This window comes from Cheilinus undulatus, linkage group 1 (assembly GCF_018320785.1).
Source record: "Cheilinus undulatus linkage group 1, ASM1832078v1, whole genome shotgun sequence".
Lineage (NCBI taxonomy): Eukaryota > Metazoa > Chordata > Actinopteri > Labriformes > Labridae > Cheilinus > Cheilinus undulatus.
In genome coordinates, this window is record NC_054865.1 from 37,268,904 (window position 1) to 37,289,136 (window position 20,233).

The window sequence follows — 20,233 nt, forward strand, 5'->3', positions numbered from 1 at the left end:
CAGTAGGAAAGTCTTTTCTTCCTGCAAATGACTGCTTCAACAAAGGTTTAACAGACGAGCCTAAAATTCAGAAGGGAACAAAACTAAATCCTACAAAAGACACACAGAGTGAAAAATGTGTTGAGCTCTACCTGCAAAGGACAATTCATGAGTGCGTGCTGTCTGTTGATAAAGGCTCCTATAGCAGTTATCAGTTACTTCTTTTAATGTCAGATTCAGCTGCTTCTATGGCTACTGGATTATTTAACTTAGGAGAAAGGGAAGAAGCAGCAGCTCCTCTAGATGAAATGGTGTTTGCAGACTACCATGAACTTCTGTTGCTATTTTGTAGTGATGCAAGGATTTTTTTTTTTTTAAATATGAGAGGTTTAGGAGGCAGTTTTGCTCCATAAGTCACTTTGTTTTTTGTATTTAAGGAAGAGATAATCACATTTAGGCTTGCCTTATAGATCACAATTTTATTGTTATTGTGCTATAAGCATGTGTAGTAACTAGGACTGTCAGCATTAAAACATTCAGCATGATTCATTGAGGTGCATAATTAGGGCATACATTTTTTAAAGTGTGACTAAGCACATGTAACAATGCAACACTAAAATAATTGCTCCATCAATTATTGTGGTGCTGCTTTTTGTTCAGCTTATTGCAGGCTCAGTGCAGAGGAGGCGCTGTTTGTGTCCCATCTGGGGGTTGCACCAATTTATTTATTTCACTCCAGTAAGAGCATTTTTGATTGCCACCTGCATAGACAGTGATCTCTTCCAAAACACCAAATTAAAGGGAAATCAAAATAGATATTCATTGACTTTTTTACATATACATTGACCTAGTTGAAGCTGTTGGTTGAAAGTGTCATGTGCTGAAATATTAATGAGCATCGCTCCCAGTTCCTGCCTGCTCCTCACAGCCAACTGGCAACACAGCATCAAGCTGAAGAGAGGAGGACAGCTTTTTTCTCTCCTTGATTGACTCATCGATTGAAGATATTTTTAAAGGGAATCCCTGGGAGTGTGTGCTCCTGGTACAAAGCAGCCCTGTCCCATGTCAGGGGACGGAGAGGGCTGCAAGTCTGCCTTAATTGGGCAGAGACTTCAGAGTCTTCTTAACCCACACCGGGCAGTGCTATGGCCTGTCACGGCCCTCACACCAACATCAACAAGACTCAGCCCGCTGAACACACAAACACATGCGTACTAATTTTTACTAAAAACATCTACACACTGAACCATGCCAGCTCTTATCAATACGACCACCCTGGACATGGATTAAAGAAAATACTGGTCTTAAGAATGAGCCCTCTATCCACACTACCATGTTCCACTTTCTTTAACAGTTACTTTTCTGCACGACGTGCAGAGGGAGCCCAACACTCTTTGTGGTCAACAGCCTGGTTTTGTGTTATGGAAAGAGCTTGCAATGGAGAAGACCTGAAACAGAGACAGGATGATAGTAGTCCTAACCTTGTCAACTCTGCAGTTGTTGAGGCCCACTGAGCTGAGGGCGGACAGCTTGGCCTCCATGCCCTGCTGGTGATGTTGCAGCTGTTCCCTCTGGATCTGCTCCCTCATTTTCCGAGCTTCCTGGATCGCCTTCATCACCGTGTCCTGGTCCCCGAACAGCGCTGTAGAGTTTAGGCTGGACAGGATATCTATATAGACGTATACAGTGAAAAAATTAGAGACGTTTGGATACATTCTTGTCTTTCCTGTTACTGATCCCAATATTGACTTGTGAGTGGCCCTCTGATTACAATGTGATTAGAAATTAACATAAAAACTAGGGCTGTCAAGATTAATGAAGGTCCATAATTAGTGCACTAACATTTTTAAAATTACAATAAACTGCATGATTTGTTGTCTCTTTTGACACACTGTGGGTTAAACCACCACAGTGATAAAAAAACAGTCCAGCACTGATCCTTAACATCTCATTTCAGCTTAAAAAACTAACAAGACATCTTAGTAGACAAGTCAAAAGTGTTCTGCACCTTTTGCCTTATTTACTGTCCCCTAATTTCCTTTTAATCCATAACAACTTCCTTTTTCCATGGTTAATTTCATGTTATAACCTTCGAGCTACCTATAAAGGCAGGTATATATCCGAACAGGAAGTCAATTAGTTTAGACAGTGGGGGAAAAAAAACAAAAAGATAGTTTTGAATGCAAAATAGTGGAATTTAAAAATGTGATAGAAGCATGTGATTAGTCACAGTTAACTACAGAAATTCAGAGATTAATCGGGATTAATAGTTGTAATCTCTTGACAGCCTTAATAAAAACATAAATTCCTGAAATTGTCTTGCTTTGACAAAAGACACTTGTTTGCCAACCAAAAAACTTAGTTATTTGTTTTCATGTCATGGTATTTCATTTGAAACAGTCTTGAAAAGGTGCATGCAGTAGCACACTCGCAGATATCCGATACTGGATACCAAATTCAGACTATATTAGAGGATAATTTCAATACCAGTGTCCTATCCAAAGTGCCCATATGGCTATGTTTACTGCTGTATCGCTGGATGTAAGTGCACACTGTAGACATTTGTTTTAATGGAGTAAATCTGTGTTCATGTATAGGTTTGGAAAGTGAAGACACTCTAAGGTCTTACCAAGAGATGAGCCCCGACCCAGACCTCCTCCAAGCGGACTAGGGATCCCACCCTTGCTGATGAGATTGTTCGGGCTGCTTTTACTGCCTAGGAAGAGGTTTTGTGTCGGAGAAGTGGGGGATTTGACAAGTTCTGTCGTCTTTGGCCGGGCAGACAGGTTGAGCGGCTGTGTTCCCTCCTCCTACGGCAGCACAGAGAGGAGTGTGAGAGAAGACAGATGTGAAAAGGTGTCCCCCCTCCCCTCCTCACAGCTAAGGATTCCCAGACACAGTTCTTCCTATGTTTCTGGTTAATTATAGGGTCCCAGTCTCTCCTCTTCTCTCTCCTCTACTCTCTTCTCCTTCCTTCCTCTCCTCTCCACTCCTCTCCTCTCCTCATCCATCCTTCTTCAGGAGCTGTGCCACTGCGATCTTCCTCACAGTTGCCCGGCGCCTTTGTTCACACTAATTAAAGCAGATTCTGTCTCTCTGTACATCTTCATCTGTTCTCCCTCTCCTCTACTCCTCCTCCCTGCTCTCTGTGTCTGCACTCCAGTTCGAAGAATAAATAATGACCAGATAACGGCGGTGCCAATGATCAAAGACAGCTGTTCCATTCATCAGATGTCGACTTGCATTATCTACTTCATTAACTTGTTTTCTAATTTCATTCCTCATTTGTGCATACTTGTTTTTATCATATTCTTTGATATGTCTATTCCTAAAAAATATGATGTAAAAAATAAAAATGTATACTTGTGAGAGGAGGTCAGAGGAGGATACATGTGTTTGGCGCTGCATTCACTGGGCCGGTTGCAGCCTACAGAGCTTTGAGGAGAATCATCCGTCAGGTGGCCACACTCAGCAGTTTTTCAGTAGTGACCAAATATGTTGGATCTGTGGTTAACCTGTAGATAAACTATCAAAGGCAGAGGCTTGATCTTAAAATGGAAGTTCTGTTTTTGAGGTTAAGGTCATTTTTATCTTCTACCGAGAGTTTTTAGTATTTTTTTTATATACAGTCTGTAGTATTCAGAATTTGTATTCTTAAACTGGGGCCTAAATACCTAATTTGCACACAACACTAAAGTAGCTGTCATTTCTGTGTAACAATCTGTGAAAAGTTGAAGGATGTATGAATTTTATGTTTGAAAAGAAAAAACTAAGCCAGGCTACTTTTTTCTTATCCTTTGAAAATAAAGATAAAATAAAATATAAATGGAAGGATTTGAAATATAAAGTAAAATTATATTTACAAACAGTTTATTCAGTGCCAAACAGGATTGTTAAACATCAAACACATATAAAAAGATGATGGGTAAATTGTCCTGTAAATTCAGATGCACCACGATCAATATGTAAACAAATACGTGGAAGCCTGAATATTTCTGTATAGAACCATCTCTAACACTTGCATCCCAATAGAGGAATGTCACTTTGCACAGTATTAAGTGCCATGTGTGTACAGCAGTCTTTTAAATCCGATTATAGCATGCTGTCGTTAACAGTCTTTTTCAAAGCCCAAGTGTCTCCTTGTCCAAACATATGGCTCAAGCAAAGACTGCCCCGAGGCCTTGTTATTGCTGTGCCAATAACAGTTTGTCATGCAGTGAAGCTGAAAGCGCACAAACAAAACTAAAGGCAATCTCATTCCGCTGGACTGTGGACCCAGATGGGACGATGCCAGTTTATGTTTGCTTTCTATTTATGTTTGATTAATTTCATTTGAAATCCATAATTTTGTAATTATTGGCTATATGTGTAATATTATGACTCCAATTATTGTTTTATTAATATTGGCCTGACTCGCCTCAGTGTAATCTGGTAAATAGAGGATTGTATTTGAGCTATTAGATGTCAGTTCGAGGGCAATCTTTCAATTGAAATCTCATGAGGCCTGTGTCTGACTATGCTTGGTTGTGTGTGTCTGTCTGAGTGCTTGACGAGAAAGCCAGTGTGCCTTCTTACCATTTCAAGACATGATTTATGATCTCTCCATTGTGATAATATTAAGCTAAACTACTCCAAATGGGCGTATGTTTCTGATTACGGCCTTACTGAGTGGGGATGATGTATATGGCCTTTCCTCAGTGTGGAGGTCTGGTGGAGCCCTGCCATACAGCAGCAGCAGCAGCAGCAGAAAACACACATCCTGCATTTGGTTTGTTTAAAAGCCAGAAACAGTCGTCAATCCTACTTCTTACTTCCCTTTTTGTCAGCTTTGTGTAGCACTGTTGTAATAGTTTTTTCCATTTATGTCACAAAAAAGGAAGAAAAAACTTTTCATTGTGAAAAAAAATAGAAACCATGTGTTCCACAAATTACTGGCTTGGAGCAGCTCTCGCCATAGCAACCATGTCCACAAAGTTATGGTTTATAGAGAGCGAGCGCCTTGTTGTTGCTCAATAGATTGATGGCCTGTTTGAGGCTGGGCTCTGTAACATGAAGTGGTGAACTGTGTAGATTCTTTTTATTCAAACTACACCATCTAGGCTAGGCTAGGTCAAGTAGCACTTAAGCCTTTGATCATGGATAGGAAGGCTTGACGAGTTCAGGTCCTACCTTGACTTGAGCGATGGGGCTGGAGGAAGTCTTGTCATTCTTCAGAGAGGAAGGAGAAATGGGCCCACTTGCATTGAGGGGCTGGGGGAGCGGAGGCATCTTGGCTCCAGGAGAGACCTGCATGCTGGCAAGCTGGGCGGCATACAGTTGCTGTAGGGAGGTGGGGAAAACCCGCAAGGCGTTACCATCCAAATCCAGCGAACATTCAAAGTTTTATATTCTGTCTTTTCCTCTCCCTAGAACTCTCTCTGCTTCTGTGTCTGCCTTCATCTCCCCTCCCCCTCCTCTCTTTTACGTCTTTCCTCTCTTTCCATGAGCCTGGCAGAGAACCTCCATCAAAGGTCTTAACTGTATTTCAAAGGCAGAACCCAGAGAGAGACAGCAGTCTTAAAAACCACACAGAGATGGCTTCCATTCAAAATACTTGGAGCCCCTATTTTCCACTCATCACAGAGAAAAGTTTGCCGACTGGATGCAAGTGTGTTAGAAAAGATCTCTCATTTTTCTACATCTACACTTCTTCCTATTGAAGTTCTGGCCTATGATTTGTCTCCACACAGCCATGTGAGACTGTCCTACTCCATGGTGTTTCAAACCCAACCTCAGTTGGATCACCATCACAGAATACGTTAAACACAGGCATTATTAAATCTAGAAACCTGCACTGAGAATGCTGATGTAATCACTGATATTTTCCTTGGCATTAAATCAGTAAGATGTCTGACTTTTGGTGACATTACCACACAAGAGGGTGGTTCAAATGACTGGCAAAGTACTTAGTTGCAGTTGTGCCTGTAGCAGGGTGAACTCTGAAAGCTCACCTTTTGTTTTCACCACTCTGCTGATTATGTGGTGATACTTCAGAGGATGGATAAAGAATTTCAGATGAGGGTTTGGAAATACTTTCTAGAAAATCTGGTGAACCGCAGACTGCTAAGTGTCTATTGGATCAGATTTTTGACACAGTAATTCCTTCTTTATCCAGGATAAAGTTACAGTTAATGACCTGAAATTGAATTGTGTGCTTATTTTTTATCAATAAACCCTGAAACAAATAATACCATGATTATTCTGTGTTTGTTTTTCCATGGTTACAGAGCTCAGCAATCTTGCACTGCTGAGACTTCTCTCTGCCCCAGGTCTTCATTGATTGGCCACCAGGTAAGTGATGAAATTGGCTTTTGTCTCCTGCTGGATATGACTGGTGTCTTACAAATGGAGTAGCTGTCTGAGAAATAGTGTTACTCCATGCAGCCTTAGACCTCACTTCATCAGACAGATAGCACCCTCAAACTCCCCCACTGGCCTACTATCCTCAGACCAGGTCAGCCTCATGGTTTGTTGTTTTGTTCAGTCAGATGTTTCTGTCACAGAGAATCTAATTTTCTTTTCCTCTTACCAATCAGCAACCCCTGTCTCATTTCCTGTTTTAACTCTTCGCTTACAGACTGCATTTGTTTGGAAAAAAAAAGTGACTTTGCCCTGCAGGCCTCACCTTCAGCGGTGGAAAGGCAGACTTAAGCCAAACAAAGCACTCTGTGCACATATCACCAGATATAAACACACATGTGCTCCTGTAAGAAACTTTATCGCAGCCACATAAGCGGCAGTACAAAAGGCCCATTCTTCCAAAGGACCTGGGGATAACAACAGCACATGGGCAGCGGAAATGACAGACTGATTATGTTCCCACAATGATAGCACTGCCCCCACCTCCCTCACAAACAGCCTTTTGTCTTGGACAGGAGAGGCCACAGGAGCAGGCCCCAAGTCTTTTTTTATGCCTCTGTGCAAGCCATGGCCAAGACCAGAGGCATACTGCTTTCAAGTTGTCCATACATCTGTCCAAACGTATGTATGTCTGTCTGTAAAGCTGTCAGTACAGCCACTGTGGCCATTCTTGTGAGCGTGTTATCTCAAGAACCCTTTGAGGGATTTCCTTCTAACTTTGCACAAATGTCCACTCTGACTCATGGATGAATTTAGTAGATTTAAAGGTCAGGGTCACGGGGCCTTATGTTCATACCTTACTTTTGAAATCAATATCTCAAGTATTCATAAAGGATTTTCTTCAAACTTTGCACAAATGTCCAACCTGACACAAAGATGAACTTATTAGATTTGGAGGCCAGAGGCCATGGTTTCTGGGCCTTAACCCATTAAAGCCTGAAAACACAAATTAGAGCCAGAAAATTCTCATTTTTGGAACTGAAATGTTTGTTTCACTTTCTACTGAAATCCAAAAAAATCAAAATTTCCATAAAATTTAACATCTATATTTTTTTGTATCTCATTTAATATGTTAGGTGTTTTTGGTAACTGATAATCCACTTGAGGGCATTTTTATCATTTATCAGATTGTATTCAGAATGTTCTTTTAGTAATTTATTGATCATATTGATTAGATAGAGGTATCATAAAAGTACGTATCAAATATGATACAACAGGCTTTAAGGGGTTAAGTTCATCCCTTACTTTTGAGCACAATATCTCAAGAACTCCTTTAGGGATTTTCTTCAAACTCGACACATGTACCCACTCCAACTGTCATGGTACACTGATTAGATTTTGGAGTTCAAAGGTCATGCCCATGTTTGCCTATAAGAATGTGGGAATCACACTACCACAGAAACCACCCCGGCCCTTCTTCTTGACTCACTACCATAGTTTCTCTTTTCAAGTTTTGTATTTTTGCAATGTATGCCAGTGTTAAAGTAACTTTGTTTGTAGGGGGTTCAGAGAGTAAGAGAAGAGATAATGGTGGCAGACAAGAAGAGTCAGAGGTAAGTCTCCATTCGCTGATTGCCGCCCCAGGCAAGAAGAGTCTTGGTAGAAGAGTGGAGGTCTGCTAGACAGATGTTTGCTAACAAGCCTGTTGATAGCTTCGCCCCTGCCCTTGACTGAGACGAACATTATTGTCCAGGAAAAAGAGCACTATTATAAGTTGCCTCAAATTACCTGCAATTTCCACATACGACGACTGCACCACACACCTAAGCGCCGCGAGTTTGCTCAGACTATAGGCGAGCGACCACATGCTGAGCCGCGTCACGCATCTCTGATCAGCGTGCAGAGATCACAGGTTCATACAATGAACTTTTGTTTTAGCATTTTGCATCATTATAAAAAAACATATATAAATGCTTTTACAAAAACAAAACAATTATTTGACATCCACAGCAATCTTAAATGATATTGACAACTTCCACATAGGGTTGTTGTTTCTGACACTTAATGATGCATCCTTCCAGGGTTGGTCTCCCCCAAGCAACAGACATCTGCTTGCTTCTCTCAAATGGTTCCTTCACACCTTTTAGCCCCTTCTTCATATCTACTTGCCAGGTGGTGGCAGCAAAAGATTCATGGTATTGAGGGTCAATCTGAATGCCAGTGCTCTGACCCTGAGGTGTTAAGGAAAATCTGAGTGGAGCTTGGGAATCCTGTAGTCACTGCTCAATTCCCTTTTTTTAATTTTGTTTTTTTCTAAATTCAGTCAAGAAAATCTACATATTCTAAGGTGCGTATAGCACTTCAGTTCACTAAAAGCCTTAGAGCACAGCATGGTTGGAAAAATGAGAGTAATAGTTAATGGGTTTGCAATGTGGGTGACAAAGGAAAACTAACAAAAGACACATCTGTGTATGTATTTTTTCCGAGCTTGTGGCCAGAAAAAATGTTTTCTTTTTTCATCATTAAAAGTACATTTATAATTTACATGAATATACACCATATATAACTAGGTTTTTTAATGTAAGAACCTTTTTCCAGAGTTTTAAAATGGTTTTTCTTCTCTTAAAAAAGCAAAGCAGCATGGAAAAGGCATATGAATACATGAGAAAACACACAAACACAAAATCTAAGGTCTTCCTTTTGACCCCATCAGTCCCTGTTTCCCTGTAGAGCAGAGCAGATCTCAGCAAGCATGGATTCAAAGTGAGTGCAGCACGCCCAAGGTCAGCCTGTTAGCCTCTGGTAATTAAAAACAAGCCCTCTGGAGGCAGTAGAGGTTAAACAGGGAGGTTCGCTTTTTCTGCCTGTGTCATTTAACTCAGATTACACACTGTGTAGATGTAGTTAGACAAAATTTAACTGTAGAAACAATATCATTTCCATTCATGCTTTTTTTCTTCAAGCACTGGAGTTCAGAATTAAAAGATAAAAACCCAGAGTTGAATAAATTGTGCATCTTATTTTATGACTTGCAGCATGGCAGAATGCTGGAAAATACAATAGCAAGTATTTGTTATGAGCCTGGCTGCCAGCAGTGGCGTTGCAGTGCACTACAACAGCATTCAAAGCAATAAAGGCAAACAGAAACAATTGCTTATACCAATTAACTCTTTAACATTGTCTGAACATTATCTGATGACTACCACACTCCCTTAATCACACCCTCATCTCTTTGTGTGCAAGTGTGTCTCTTTGTCTGTCTGTCAGTGTCTCATTCACCTGTGCCTGGCCTGGACGCTGAGCACTGGGCTAGATATGAGGGTATTAACTGTGCTTCAGTGCATCATGCCATTTAAAAGGCAGCACAGCGCCAGCCCCCGTTAGCCACAAGGCTTGTACAGGCTCATTGCCCAGGGCGAGCAGGCAGTCTGACCCAGGCGAGGCCCAGATGTCAGGAGTGGAGGAAGGCGTCCTGGTGCACTGTGCCGATGCTTTCCAGTATGGCCCAACATCTGTCTCATCTGCTGGCACCCAACCTGCTCTGCTCCGACCCCTCCTCATGCCTTTCTATGTTTCTCCATCTTACATGAACATTATATATGTTTCAGTCCTCCTATATCTGTTTGGCACATGCACATACCAAACCATCTTCTATAAGTTTGTGTGTGTGGGTTCTCAAGGCCCAGGGGCCCCAGAGCCAGCCATCCCATTCAGTGCAGCTCACTGCATTATCCACTCTATCTGTCCATCTGTCCCTCTGTTCACCACTGCCTCCATCCAGCTGCTCACCTAGCCGTCCTATTAGCCAGCCTTCCACACACAGCTAGCAATGCTGCTCTGCTCTAGGTTACCTTCAAAGACGGAGCTCCACTGCTCATAAACACAGAAACAGCTGCTCTCTACAGTACGTCTGTTCTCTCTTCTCTCCCCTCCTCCTCCTCCTCCTCCTCTTCTCTCTCTGTTTCAAAGTCAAAAGTGCTTCACTTGTTAATGATGGAAGCCGTTTCCTCACATCTGTACTACACAGGCATTTACATCCAAACAAAAGATAATGTGCGGGTTTGCTGCTCTCCCACTTTCTTCCTGTTTGTCCCTGACTGTGTAACACTCTTTTCTTATTACTTCAGTCGTCTGAGCCTCTGAGCACTCCTTCAGATGTGTCCGTCTGCTGGAGATCTGGTCAAGGTTGTTGCTGAGTGTGGGTTGCTTTTCATCTTTGTAGTGGGAGCATGAGCTGAAGCTGGGCCTGGGTTTGTCATGAGTCCAGAAAGATGCCATTGCAAAAAGCAGTGGCATTCTTTTTAATAGCGCCAATACTGTACAGTTAAAGTGCAGGAAGCTAAGAAGTACCTGAAACTATTAAGGGAGAAAAAAGGGGAAATGCACAAGCTAAGACACTTAAAGAAGGTTCAAGATGTGGATGATAAATTGGAAAAGCAAGACAGCGGACAGAGAAAATGAAGCGTTGAGTGATTGAAACCAGAGGGTTTCTCTTTTTTAGATCTAACAGTGTTATTGCACACAGAGAACCCAGATGTTTGGTTTTATCCAATAATGCTTGCCTTAAAATGGCTTTAACCCAAAGTCTGCTTCCAATAATAGAACACGGGACTTCCTCAAAGGTCCTCCTACTGTTTAGTGGTTCTATAAAAAGGATGGGTGATATATATTAAGTCCATGCAGGCCTAAAGTAAATTGTTTTTCACTCTGCAACTCATGCAAGGTGTAGTGTACAAACAGCAATCTAAGTTTTAACCCAAAGTGGTTATTCTTTTGTGGAATTAGGAAAATTTCTCTCCTTGTCTCTTCACTCAATTGAATATAGGAGGTGTCGGGACAGATTGGGGTACAATCTGAGCACAATTTCCTCTGTTCACTGAGAGGTGTCAGTTGTAATCAAGAAAGGACAGGCAGGGCCGGAGCCATTGTTTCCTGCTGGTCCTGGACTCATCCCGGCTCTGTGTGGGCACTAATGAAGAGGGGCATGTCACGCTGGGATAGTTTACCCGCCTCCTCTCCTGCGAGTTGAGGACGAGAGCCAATCTGTCAGGAGAAACATTGAGTGAAATTGCCCTGTGGTACAGCAATGCTTGGTGACAGCCACTTGCAGACTGCCAGCCACCGGAGTGATGCTACCACCCTGTATTGACAAGCAAATTACAGTCTCCAACACTCAAACGCATTGGGGTGGATTCATTTACATCCATCAGCCTTAAGCCTTTGTTAGCTCTTTGGGTTTTCTTCTCTTAGAGGGAAAGGGCGGGGAATCGAGGGAGGAGGATCCCAGACTGTTATGACAGAGGAGATTGTGAAGAGGCTGTGCGGCTAACATTAAGACTGACGGCTTGGCTAGCCTCTGTGACTGGATGGCTGATCACATTACTGCTGCAGTATTGTGGGAATTAATTCTTTCAATAAGATAATTTTTAAGGTTCATATATTGCACAATCTAAACCGAGTAAATTGGGGAAAATTATACCTTGCCATGCACATGACAGGAAAGGATATTTTAATTGAGGGGGCACTTTCAGTTGTGTTTGTGTGGGATTTACCTTAGTGTGTATGTGTGAGATGAAAATGAAGACTGGGCTTGTAGGTGAAACTAGGAAAGTGTAGGACAGTTTAAAGGGTCAGTGGTGTTTTCTGCTTGATGATGTATGAAGAATAAATTTAGTAACTTTATAAGTTATGCAGTCTTGCTGGTGGTGTTTAGATTGAAAGTTTCAGTAACACTGTTCATATTGTGTGTATTTCAAGGTTCCTGTCCATTTTTTTCTCATAAACTCTTAAGATATGGTAAGTGTAGTGTTATCTCCTATTGGGAACCTTTGGGTTTTTTGCATCCCTTGTGGAAAATGGGGGGGCAGTTAATATCTTTGCTGATAGTGGGTTCATGACTAAATGTCTTGGCCATCTTTGTTATAAATGTCTAACATGCAACTACAATCTTCTGTGTGGAAATATTTTTGAAGCTACAAGACATTTTGCACATTAAGTTCCCTGACTTAATGTTTCAAAAGTAAGTTCACTGACAGGCATGTCAAACTGCATGGTGCTATCTGACCAGTCCTTACAAACAAAATAATGATGGTAGAAGGAAAAAGGGGCTTAGCTAGACTACACTGAGAAAGATGACTGTAAACGAACACAATTAATTTACTGTACTGTATTTGTTTGCCAGACCAAACATGGTGAATGATATGCTAGCTTGATGCTAATGCTAATAGAAGTAACTAATTTAGTAACTTTAAACATTCATAAATATGCATTAATAATCCATTATGAACAAGCATCAGCTACAGTGCCAACAATAAACTTTCCTTTAGCAGGAACCTTATCAAACTCACTGGTGGATAGACATTTGAATTGACCACATAGATCTACTCCTGTCTTTGCACTTCTGCTTTAGTACTGATTATCATCAGTCATTTCTTGAATGCACATGTGCACACATATTGGAATATCCTTTTTTAGTAGTTTAATTTTGGAGAAGATGCAGGGAAATGGTCCCGTTATTGCTCCAAAAGCCAGGAAACACACAACCTTAACCTAATTCAATGTCTACGTTGATATGATGTTTTTAATCATAGCCTGCTCCTGTGCTTTGTAGAGGAAGTGGTAGCAGTCACATGGTTTTTTGATCCTGGCTATGTAGAAAAGGGCATGTTTGACTTGCCTTGCTGTTTTAAGGGGAGTCTGTACGCAGGGTAAATAGCAGCCAGCAGGCGGAATATGTGACGGGCTGACAGACTTCAATTAATGGAAAATGCACCTCTTTTTGTTTACTGTGTTCTGTAAAGGTCAGCAGAGTCATGGTCTTGGAGGCACTGTTTTTGCCCATTCCCAGGGTTAGACACATAATCAGAATTAATCACTCTCCCCTCCTCACCCCCAACCTTCAGATATATGACTGTCTCATCTGACCTCATCGGCCTCTATAAATAGACCCTGCATGCCTGTCTGAACAACCACTCCTTTCCAATGGACCTCTCCATGATACACAACACATACTGCACTCCAGAAACAGAGAACAGAACTTCTCTTCTCACGGATGCACGTTGTCAGACATGAGCAGACTCATTTAACACCTTACATGCTTCTGATAGCTCTTGTCTTGGCAGCATAATGACGCACAGCTCTTCAGAGCCAGCTGCATGCATTGTTCCGACTTGCCAAGGCTCATTAACGCTGACAGTGGTAGCCTCTGTAGGACAAATGTCACATATATCAGTGTTTTAAAGAGAGTCTCGCTCACTCACTCTGGCTCTCTTGTTGATCTTGACATCGTTCTTTCCTCTTGTTCATCATATTTTGTAGCTAAGGATAACTTTTGCATGTTATTGATAAAGCAGCAACGGCCATTTAGCCACTTTTGAGGAGGTATGCTTTTAATCTTTTCTTTCCTTCTTTTGTTTCTGATTTCAAATACTCTGAGATCTGCAATACTCAAACTGCAGAGGAAGCTGATAATTAAAGAAAACAACAGGCAGAACTACATTAGTTTTTCAGCTTTCTGTTATTTCTTTTTTACTCAATTACAAAAATTATGGGTAGTAAATGTGGTGACGAAGATCATGTATAGGCTTACAGGAATCCTGATAACAGTAGTATTTGTAATCGTAACAGCTTGAAGGATGAATGCAGATAATTATCTAGATTAAACATAACTGCCTCAGGTTAAGCCCTGACCTGGGTTCAGCTTTTTTAAATGCTGTGTGAGAAAAGTCCTGAAGGAGCCTGAAGGGCTTGGAACCTATCCCAACATTTTCTGTGGCTCCAAATTCCCATTCAGCCTCACTCTGCATAGCATGCAATGAATTTGCTTTTATTACTTACTGTATATACTATATGACATACATTATAATTACTCAGATTTACATCCTTTCTTTCTTCATGACTGTTTTTTCTCACTGGGAAGAAAAAAAAAAACGGTGGCTCTACAGGACAAAAGCCAAAGAAAAAGGTTCTTTGCTTACAAAGTGAATTGTCTTCTGATAAATTCACTGGCGGGTGATTAAGGCATCCAAAGTGATTCTCATTCCCTCTAATAACTATTATCTTCCTAGCTCCTCTGTCTGGCAGAGCTAGTGGGGATAAATCCTCTATAAAACAGGATAAATTACATATGTAAGGTGATAAGCGTGTGTGAGCCGGGGGGCCTCCAGGATTATTTAGTGTGCAGCTCATTACTTAGCGTACAGCTGCTTAGCCATCCTTTCTGCCCTGGGCTTGGCGGGCGTCCCTAGCATTCTTTGTCATAGCACTGTACATACCTGAAGCTGAAGGGGGCTGAGTCCTGACGCTGCTGCAGCTGCCATTGTGGATGGAATGAACTGCACTGGGTAGTTATCACCTGTCGGAGAAGGAGAGAGAGAGAGGACAATGTGTGCAGGTTCAGACAATGAGCCGGCCCAGAGCGACCAGGCAAGTGCCAACACAGATCCCAGAGCCGTGGGATAGTTTGCCACGGCAATGTGGCACATTGCAAACGAGGGCCTCGGCTTCAGGCCCAAACATCTGCATTAACAAAAGGCTAACCTGGTTTGACTGGAGCAGGATTACTTACGGACGCTCCACCTGCACTGTTCTGCTCTTGGAAACTACCACAACAATAACTGCCTATTTCAACACATTAGCAGATATTTTCAGGGTTTCAGAAGCAATGTTTAATATCTCTCATGCTATTCAGTTCAGTTCAGCAGTTATGTAAAGGACCAGCATGTTCTCTCAGGCAGCTCATACAGCTGTAGACTTGTCTGGCTATTGTTCAACACTACATTGTTTGTTCCTGAGTGATAGCTTTTGGCAGCGCAGTGAAAGCACTTGTATGCAGACTGGTTCGAACAAGTGTGCAGTCACAATAACAAGGTGAAAAAAAATCCCATATTTTCTTATCTCACATATCGCTGTGATCAACAACAAAGAACTGTTGTCCAAATAGCAGCGGTATTTATTGCCATTCACTACTGTTGGCCTGCCATCAGCACGTTTGTCAGACAGGGGTATAAAAACGGCTGCTGTATGAGTGATATCCATTGGGGGTGTATAACTGAGCACCAGACGTTTTTACACACTCAGGCTAGTGTGTTGAGACAGACAGAACAGCCCCAGTGAGACGGGGCAGCCCAGCATTCATAGAGGGCTGGTTGGAGCGCGTGTTTGAGAAGAGGTGGGGTGCTTGCAGGGAGCGAGAAGGGAGGGTAGTTGGCCTTCACTCAGACCCCACTTCTGCCTGTCACTTCTTCTCACAAACATATGGAGCCATTAAGCCACAGACAAGGTAAATGTATATACCTTCTCTTTCACTTTGCCCTCACCCGCTCCGCTCGCCTCACTTTGCAATCTTGTACAGCACAGCACAATGTGATACAGGCCATGGAAATTCAATCCCCCATTTAGTAGCAAATAAAATCACACAGCAGAGGTGGTTTCAAATAGTGCTGGGTTGGATGTGCAGGAGGAGGGGGAGAGGGGTTTGGGGGGGCACTGTGGTTATTTCTACACCTCTTTTTTGGTATCGCTTTCTCTCTGTCTCTGTGCTGTCTGTGACGTAGGATTTGGGAATAATAAATGGCTGGATGTCTTTAAATGTCATGTGAAACCTGGGGAGGGTCATGTGCTAAGTGAGAGCACCATCACTGCTGGGGGTCCTGGGCTCCAAGGTCCGGGTCGTGGGTGCACAACAGTCCATGCCGTGGCCCCATGTCGACTCCATCTGAATGGCACAATGCCAGGTTAGCATCACCAGGGAATTAAAGTTTTCTTTTTTACTGGTCATGGCTGGTCCCATGCCCAGACCCTCAACTCTGGACGTTAAGGGAAAGGGGGGCAATGCAGGTGACGCCATGGTCACAACAGTTTATATTTCCCTGCTCATGTGGTGCCATGAAATACTAGTCATAGATCTGCAGAGGGTTGACAGATGTAGCTAAGACCTTTCTGAGAGCAGATCAAATGATGATGAATGGACTGTATGACTGCAGACCTCTTACTTGATCTTCTCTTTTAAATTTTATTAAACTACCAGAGCTGTTGACAGAAAAAACAGGCTTACATGACAGTAAATCTACTAGAATGTCGTTTTATATTCAAAATGTATTCACAAAAGGCTCACCTAAGGCCACTCAGTAACAAAATATTTAAATTACCAAATGCTATTTTGGTGATGCTCGTAACAGAAGTTCTCCAGCTTAGATTTCCTAAATGAAAATACAACAACATCCATTGGCTAAGATTTGTTAAGAAAATTGAAAAATTGAAGTAAAATGTCATGATGGAACCTTTAACTATCAGCAGGATATCCATGGGGGAGGCGAGCAAAAGATCCTAAAGACTAAGAGGTCATTCTGCCTGTCGATAAGAGGTGCATCAGACTGCATGCTACCATGTCTGTGTAAACAGTGGAAAGAGACAGGGAAGCCCAGCTCAGATCTATTTGTTTAAAAGATGAGTTGTTGTTTCCACCACTGTGCTTGCCCACCATGCAACACCAGGCCATTGAGCACAGCCAGTGGATGGGGTGATGACTTACCACCACGGTGCCAGAATGACTCGGTTGCCATGTGAGCACCACAGGGCCGGGGGTCATAAGCAGTGGTCCCTGGGAGCTGTCTCATAATGATAACATCAGATTAGTGTGCCTTAGTCTTGGAAGTGAATGCTTGGCCACTCACTTGATGGAGAAAGGACACAGCGGCATCCTGTATACCCTGCAGGTGGTGGCGATAACATTGTAGTCTGCGGACATATTGTGCATATTGTGTTGAATGTGGAGGAAATAATAGAGGTTTTGAAATACCTCTCCTGACTACAAGAGTCATTTTCAGAGACCCCCTTTGCTATTTCTTCATGAACTCATGAATTATGCAGGGACTGTACACATGGCGACCCCTGACCATGATTCCATAATAGCTCCTGTTATTTGAACTAAAACATTTTCCGTGTCAAACCTATTGCAGAAAGCACACTGGCAAAAGACTCCCCCTCAGGCACTTTGTTTAAGCTGTCATGGCTCCATAGTTCCAAAATAGCTGACTTTCTTTTTCATCCTGTGGTTTTATAGTTAATTCATTAACTGCACTGCCACACCTTTTAATGTTCTGCTGCGAACCTACTGACTTTCCTGTGTTTCTCTTTCTCGTTTTTAAGCTCGCTTCCATTTTTCTGGTGTAGTGTTTAAAGCAAATACAAGGACTTTTTCTTGTTTTTTCTAGCTGACTCACAAATTCTTTTTACTCTTAAACACTGAGGTTTTCATCAACACATTGTTTCCATCTATGTTCAAGCGTGGGTGAGAGAAGCAGAAGAAAAAATGCCAGCTTTATTTGCTTTGATTAAATAAAGATTGAATGCATATAAAAATTCTTGACCCCAATAAGCCATGTGAGGTTACAGTGCTTTTTCATGTAGAACAATGTATGTAGTGGCATGTCTTGGGTATTCAATACATACATGGGTGTGTGAGCTTACTGTTTTGGCAGGGCTCTGTCAACATGTTGCAACATAAAAAAATCTAATTTTATTTTGAAGGCTCTGGAGGGCTTCTCTTTAACTCAATGCAGAAAACAAAAGGTGAGAAAGGGACATGCTGTAACAGGCAATGAAAACAGTTGAACATGTAGGAAACCCTGTTCTTTGCTTCATCTAAAAACTACCCACCTTATTATTCATTTGTAATTACTTACTTTCATTATTAGAAGAAATAATTGCTTTAACAGTAATCAGGATGTAGATTTTTTATGCATATAACAATAGAATAATGCATCTATAAGGGTTTCATTCCCATGTTTTTGGGTCTGCATCAGTAGATACTTGAAAAGCAATTACTGCCAGTACACTCTTGAAAGATACTTTAATGCTGAATACATGTTTACATTCCTCTGCTTCTGCAACCATATCTATTGTTCAGCATGGTCTGAACATTCCCAGGCTTTTGTCTCAAATCCAAGTTCAGACAAGCCTCAAGTGTGAATTTAAAGTGTTTTTCATGCCGTATATTTGTCATGCAGGTGTAACAACCTTTAGAGATATAATCATTATCTTGTAAATTCAAACATAAGAGATTACAAAGCAGAAAGAGAGAGAGGGAAGAACAGAATGAGGACTTAAGTTACAAGCATACCTGGCTTATAAGACATTCCTGGGGGGAAGAGAAAGCCTTGCTGGGCGGCGGCTGCTGCTGCCAGAGTGCGTTGGTCGTGTGGAAAAATGGGGATCATGAGCGGAGGCATGTGACCCTGGACCTGCTGAACAGATAGAGAGCGGAGATCAGAGAGAGGCCTAAGCACGGTCATGGTACACAGAAACACAGAGCCCACTCAGGGGGGAAGGCCAGATCACAGCTCTCCCTAACGCGTGCTGACAGGGGGCTCTGCGGCAGTGACGGCCCTCGTGCGCTCGCACAATACCTGGCTGGGCTGCGCCTGCTCTTAATCCAAACCACAATTTCACCTCGGCACATCAAAGGCCCCGCGTACGCACATTGTTACAGCATCGGTTAGAGGAAGTGACATGCAGGGCAGAGAGGAGAAGCACTGTACATGTTGGAAGAAGAATTCCTAGACATATTTGCTGTTGCAGAAGATATAACTTGATAGTAAGGTTAACAAAATGTTTTACACCTAAATACATTTAGTTATGTGACATAAGACCATAAGGCAATACATTCTGTATGCTGCATGATAGGACCAAAATCGTAAAGCTTTGAAAACTACATCTATTTCATAAGATCGGTGCGTAGGAGAGGAAGGAGTCCAGAAGATATCACAAGAAAACTTCTGCACACCATCTTTGTGCTTTTTGCCTTTATTATGCTGAAGAGAGACAGGAAATATGTATATATTTATATATATATTAATGCTATTGTCTGACTGCCTGCCCCACTCACATATTAGTCTTCGCCAGTCTGTAGTTGACTTGCCTGGTGGGATTCTGTGAAATCAGCAAAGCCCTCTGTATGTGTGTTATACGGGTGGCAGAGTAGCTCATGTCTCTAGAAATCAGCATGTGTATAAGGCTTTTGCGCACATGTTGCAAGCTCCAATCTTACTGTCATCTTCTGCTTCCTGAAACTCAGTGATGAGGAGCAGCCCTGCTACCATGGCCCTGCAAGGGTTAATCTAGCACTGAGGCGGGCCACCTCAGGGGAACCTGCCTGGAAAATGGGTTAATAAAGGTCATCCCCCAAAATAAACACTTTACAGAATGTTTCTCCATTCATCCCTCTTTAAAATCAACTCGCAATAAAACGGGTCTGGGTGCAATTACTGCCGCTGCATTGGGGCATGAAATCAACCTGCTTCGAGCAAAGACTCTCCCCCCTGTGTTCTGGCTGAGGTCTGCTATGATCTCCACTTTTTCAGCCAGCGCTGCTCCCCCTGTAGACCCCTTACTCGAGTGGTCGCACCCACCTTCTAGCACACTAAACCTTCTTAAAACTGCTTTATTGATCGGTCCAGAGGTGCAAAGCTAGACTGAAAACTAAATAAATTGAAGTATTTTATGTCTATTGAGCTTTTACAGGGGTGCAAGTGCAGAAAGTGCATTTTAGAAGAATAGAAAAGTATGTAATTTCTTCAAAAGTAATTCAGTAAAAAGTGCTGTTGCTGAAGAAAAATAAATGGCTGAGGAGACTGCGACAAATGACCTTAAATAAAACATTGCTTTATAGGGATTACTGTTCCAAGTTTCCAGGCTGAATGGATGAAAGATGGATCTTGGCCTTGCATGTATGGAACATATGGAAAAACACAATAATTAATGTCACAACATGAGGTAGGGCCAGTGACAGGCAGGAGGAGGGGGGCACAGGGGAACACAGCTTTTCTCTGTCTCTGTATTTGGACAGTAAAACCAGATGGAGGCTGTAACTGAATGTGTGGTAGACATGGGGAAGAAAAGGGCTCCCTCATGTCCA

The 20,233-nt window shown here is 42.1% G+C and overlaps 1 protein-coding gene and 1 long non-coding RNA gene across 4 annotated transcripts in view; one reads left to right on the top strand and one right to left on the bottom strand.

The window, feature by feature from the left end:
• The window catches only part of LOC121508917, a 186,870-nt gene extending 184,215 nt beyond the window's left edge, over positions 1 to 2,655 (top strand). The window contains exon 3 of the long non-coding RNA XR_005991833.1: positions 2,577 to 2,655. This is a non-coding gene — a long non-coding RNA (uncharacterized LOC121508917). The remainder of the gene's footprint in view (positions 1 to 2,576) is intronic.
• The window catches only part of sox6 (SRY-box transcription factor 6), a 154,742-nt gene that overhangs the window by 29,703 nt on the left and 104,806 nt on the right, over positions 1 to 20,233 (bottom strand). For all 3 annotated transcript variants that reach the window (XM_041786049.1, XM_041786059.1, XM_041786038.1), the window contains 5 exons: positions 18,440 to 18,560; positions 14,592 to 14,671; positions 5,149 to 5,298; positions 2,609 to 2,789; positions 1,461 to 1,648 (listed from right to left, as the gene is read on the bottom strand). In XM_041786049.1, coding sequence (XP_041641983.1) covers positions 1,461 to 1,648; positions 2,609 to 2,789; positions 5,149 to 5,298; positions 14,592 to 14,671; positions 18,440 to 18,560 — 720 coding nt within the window. The remainder of the gene's footprint in view (positions 1 to 1,460; positions 1,649 to 2,608; positions 2,790 to 5,148; positions 5,299 to 14,591; positions 14,672 to 18,439; positions 18,561 to 20,233) is intronic.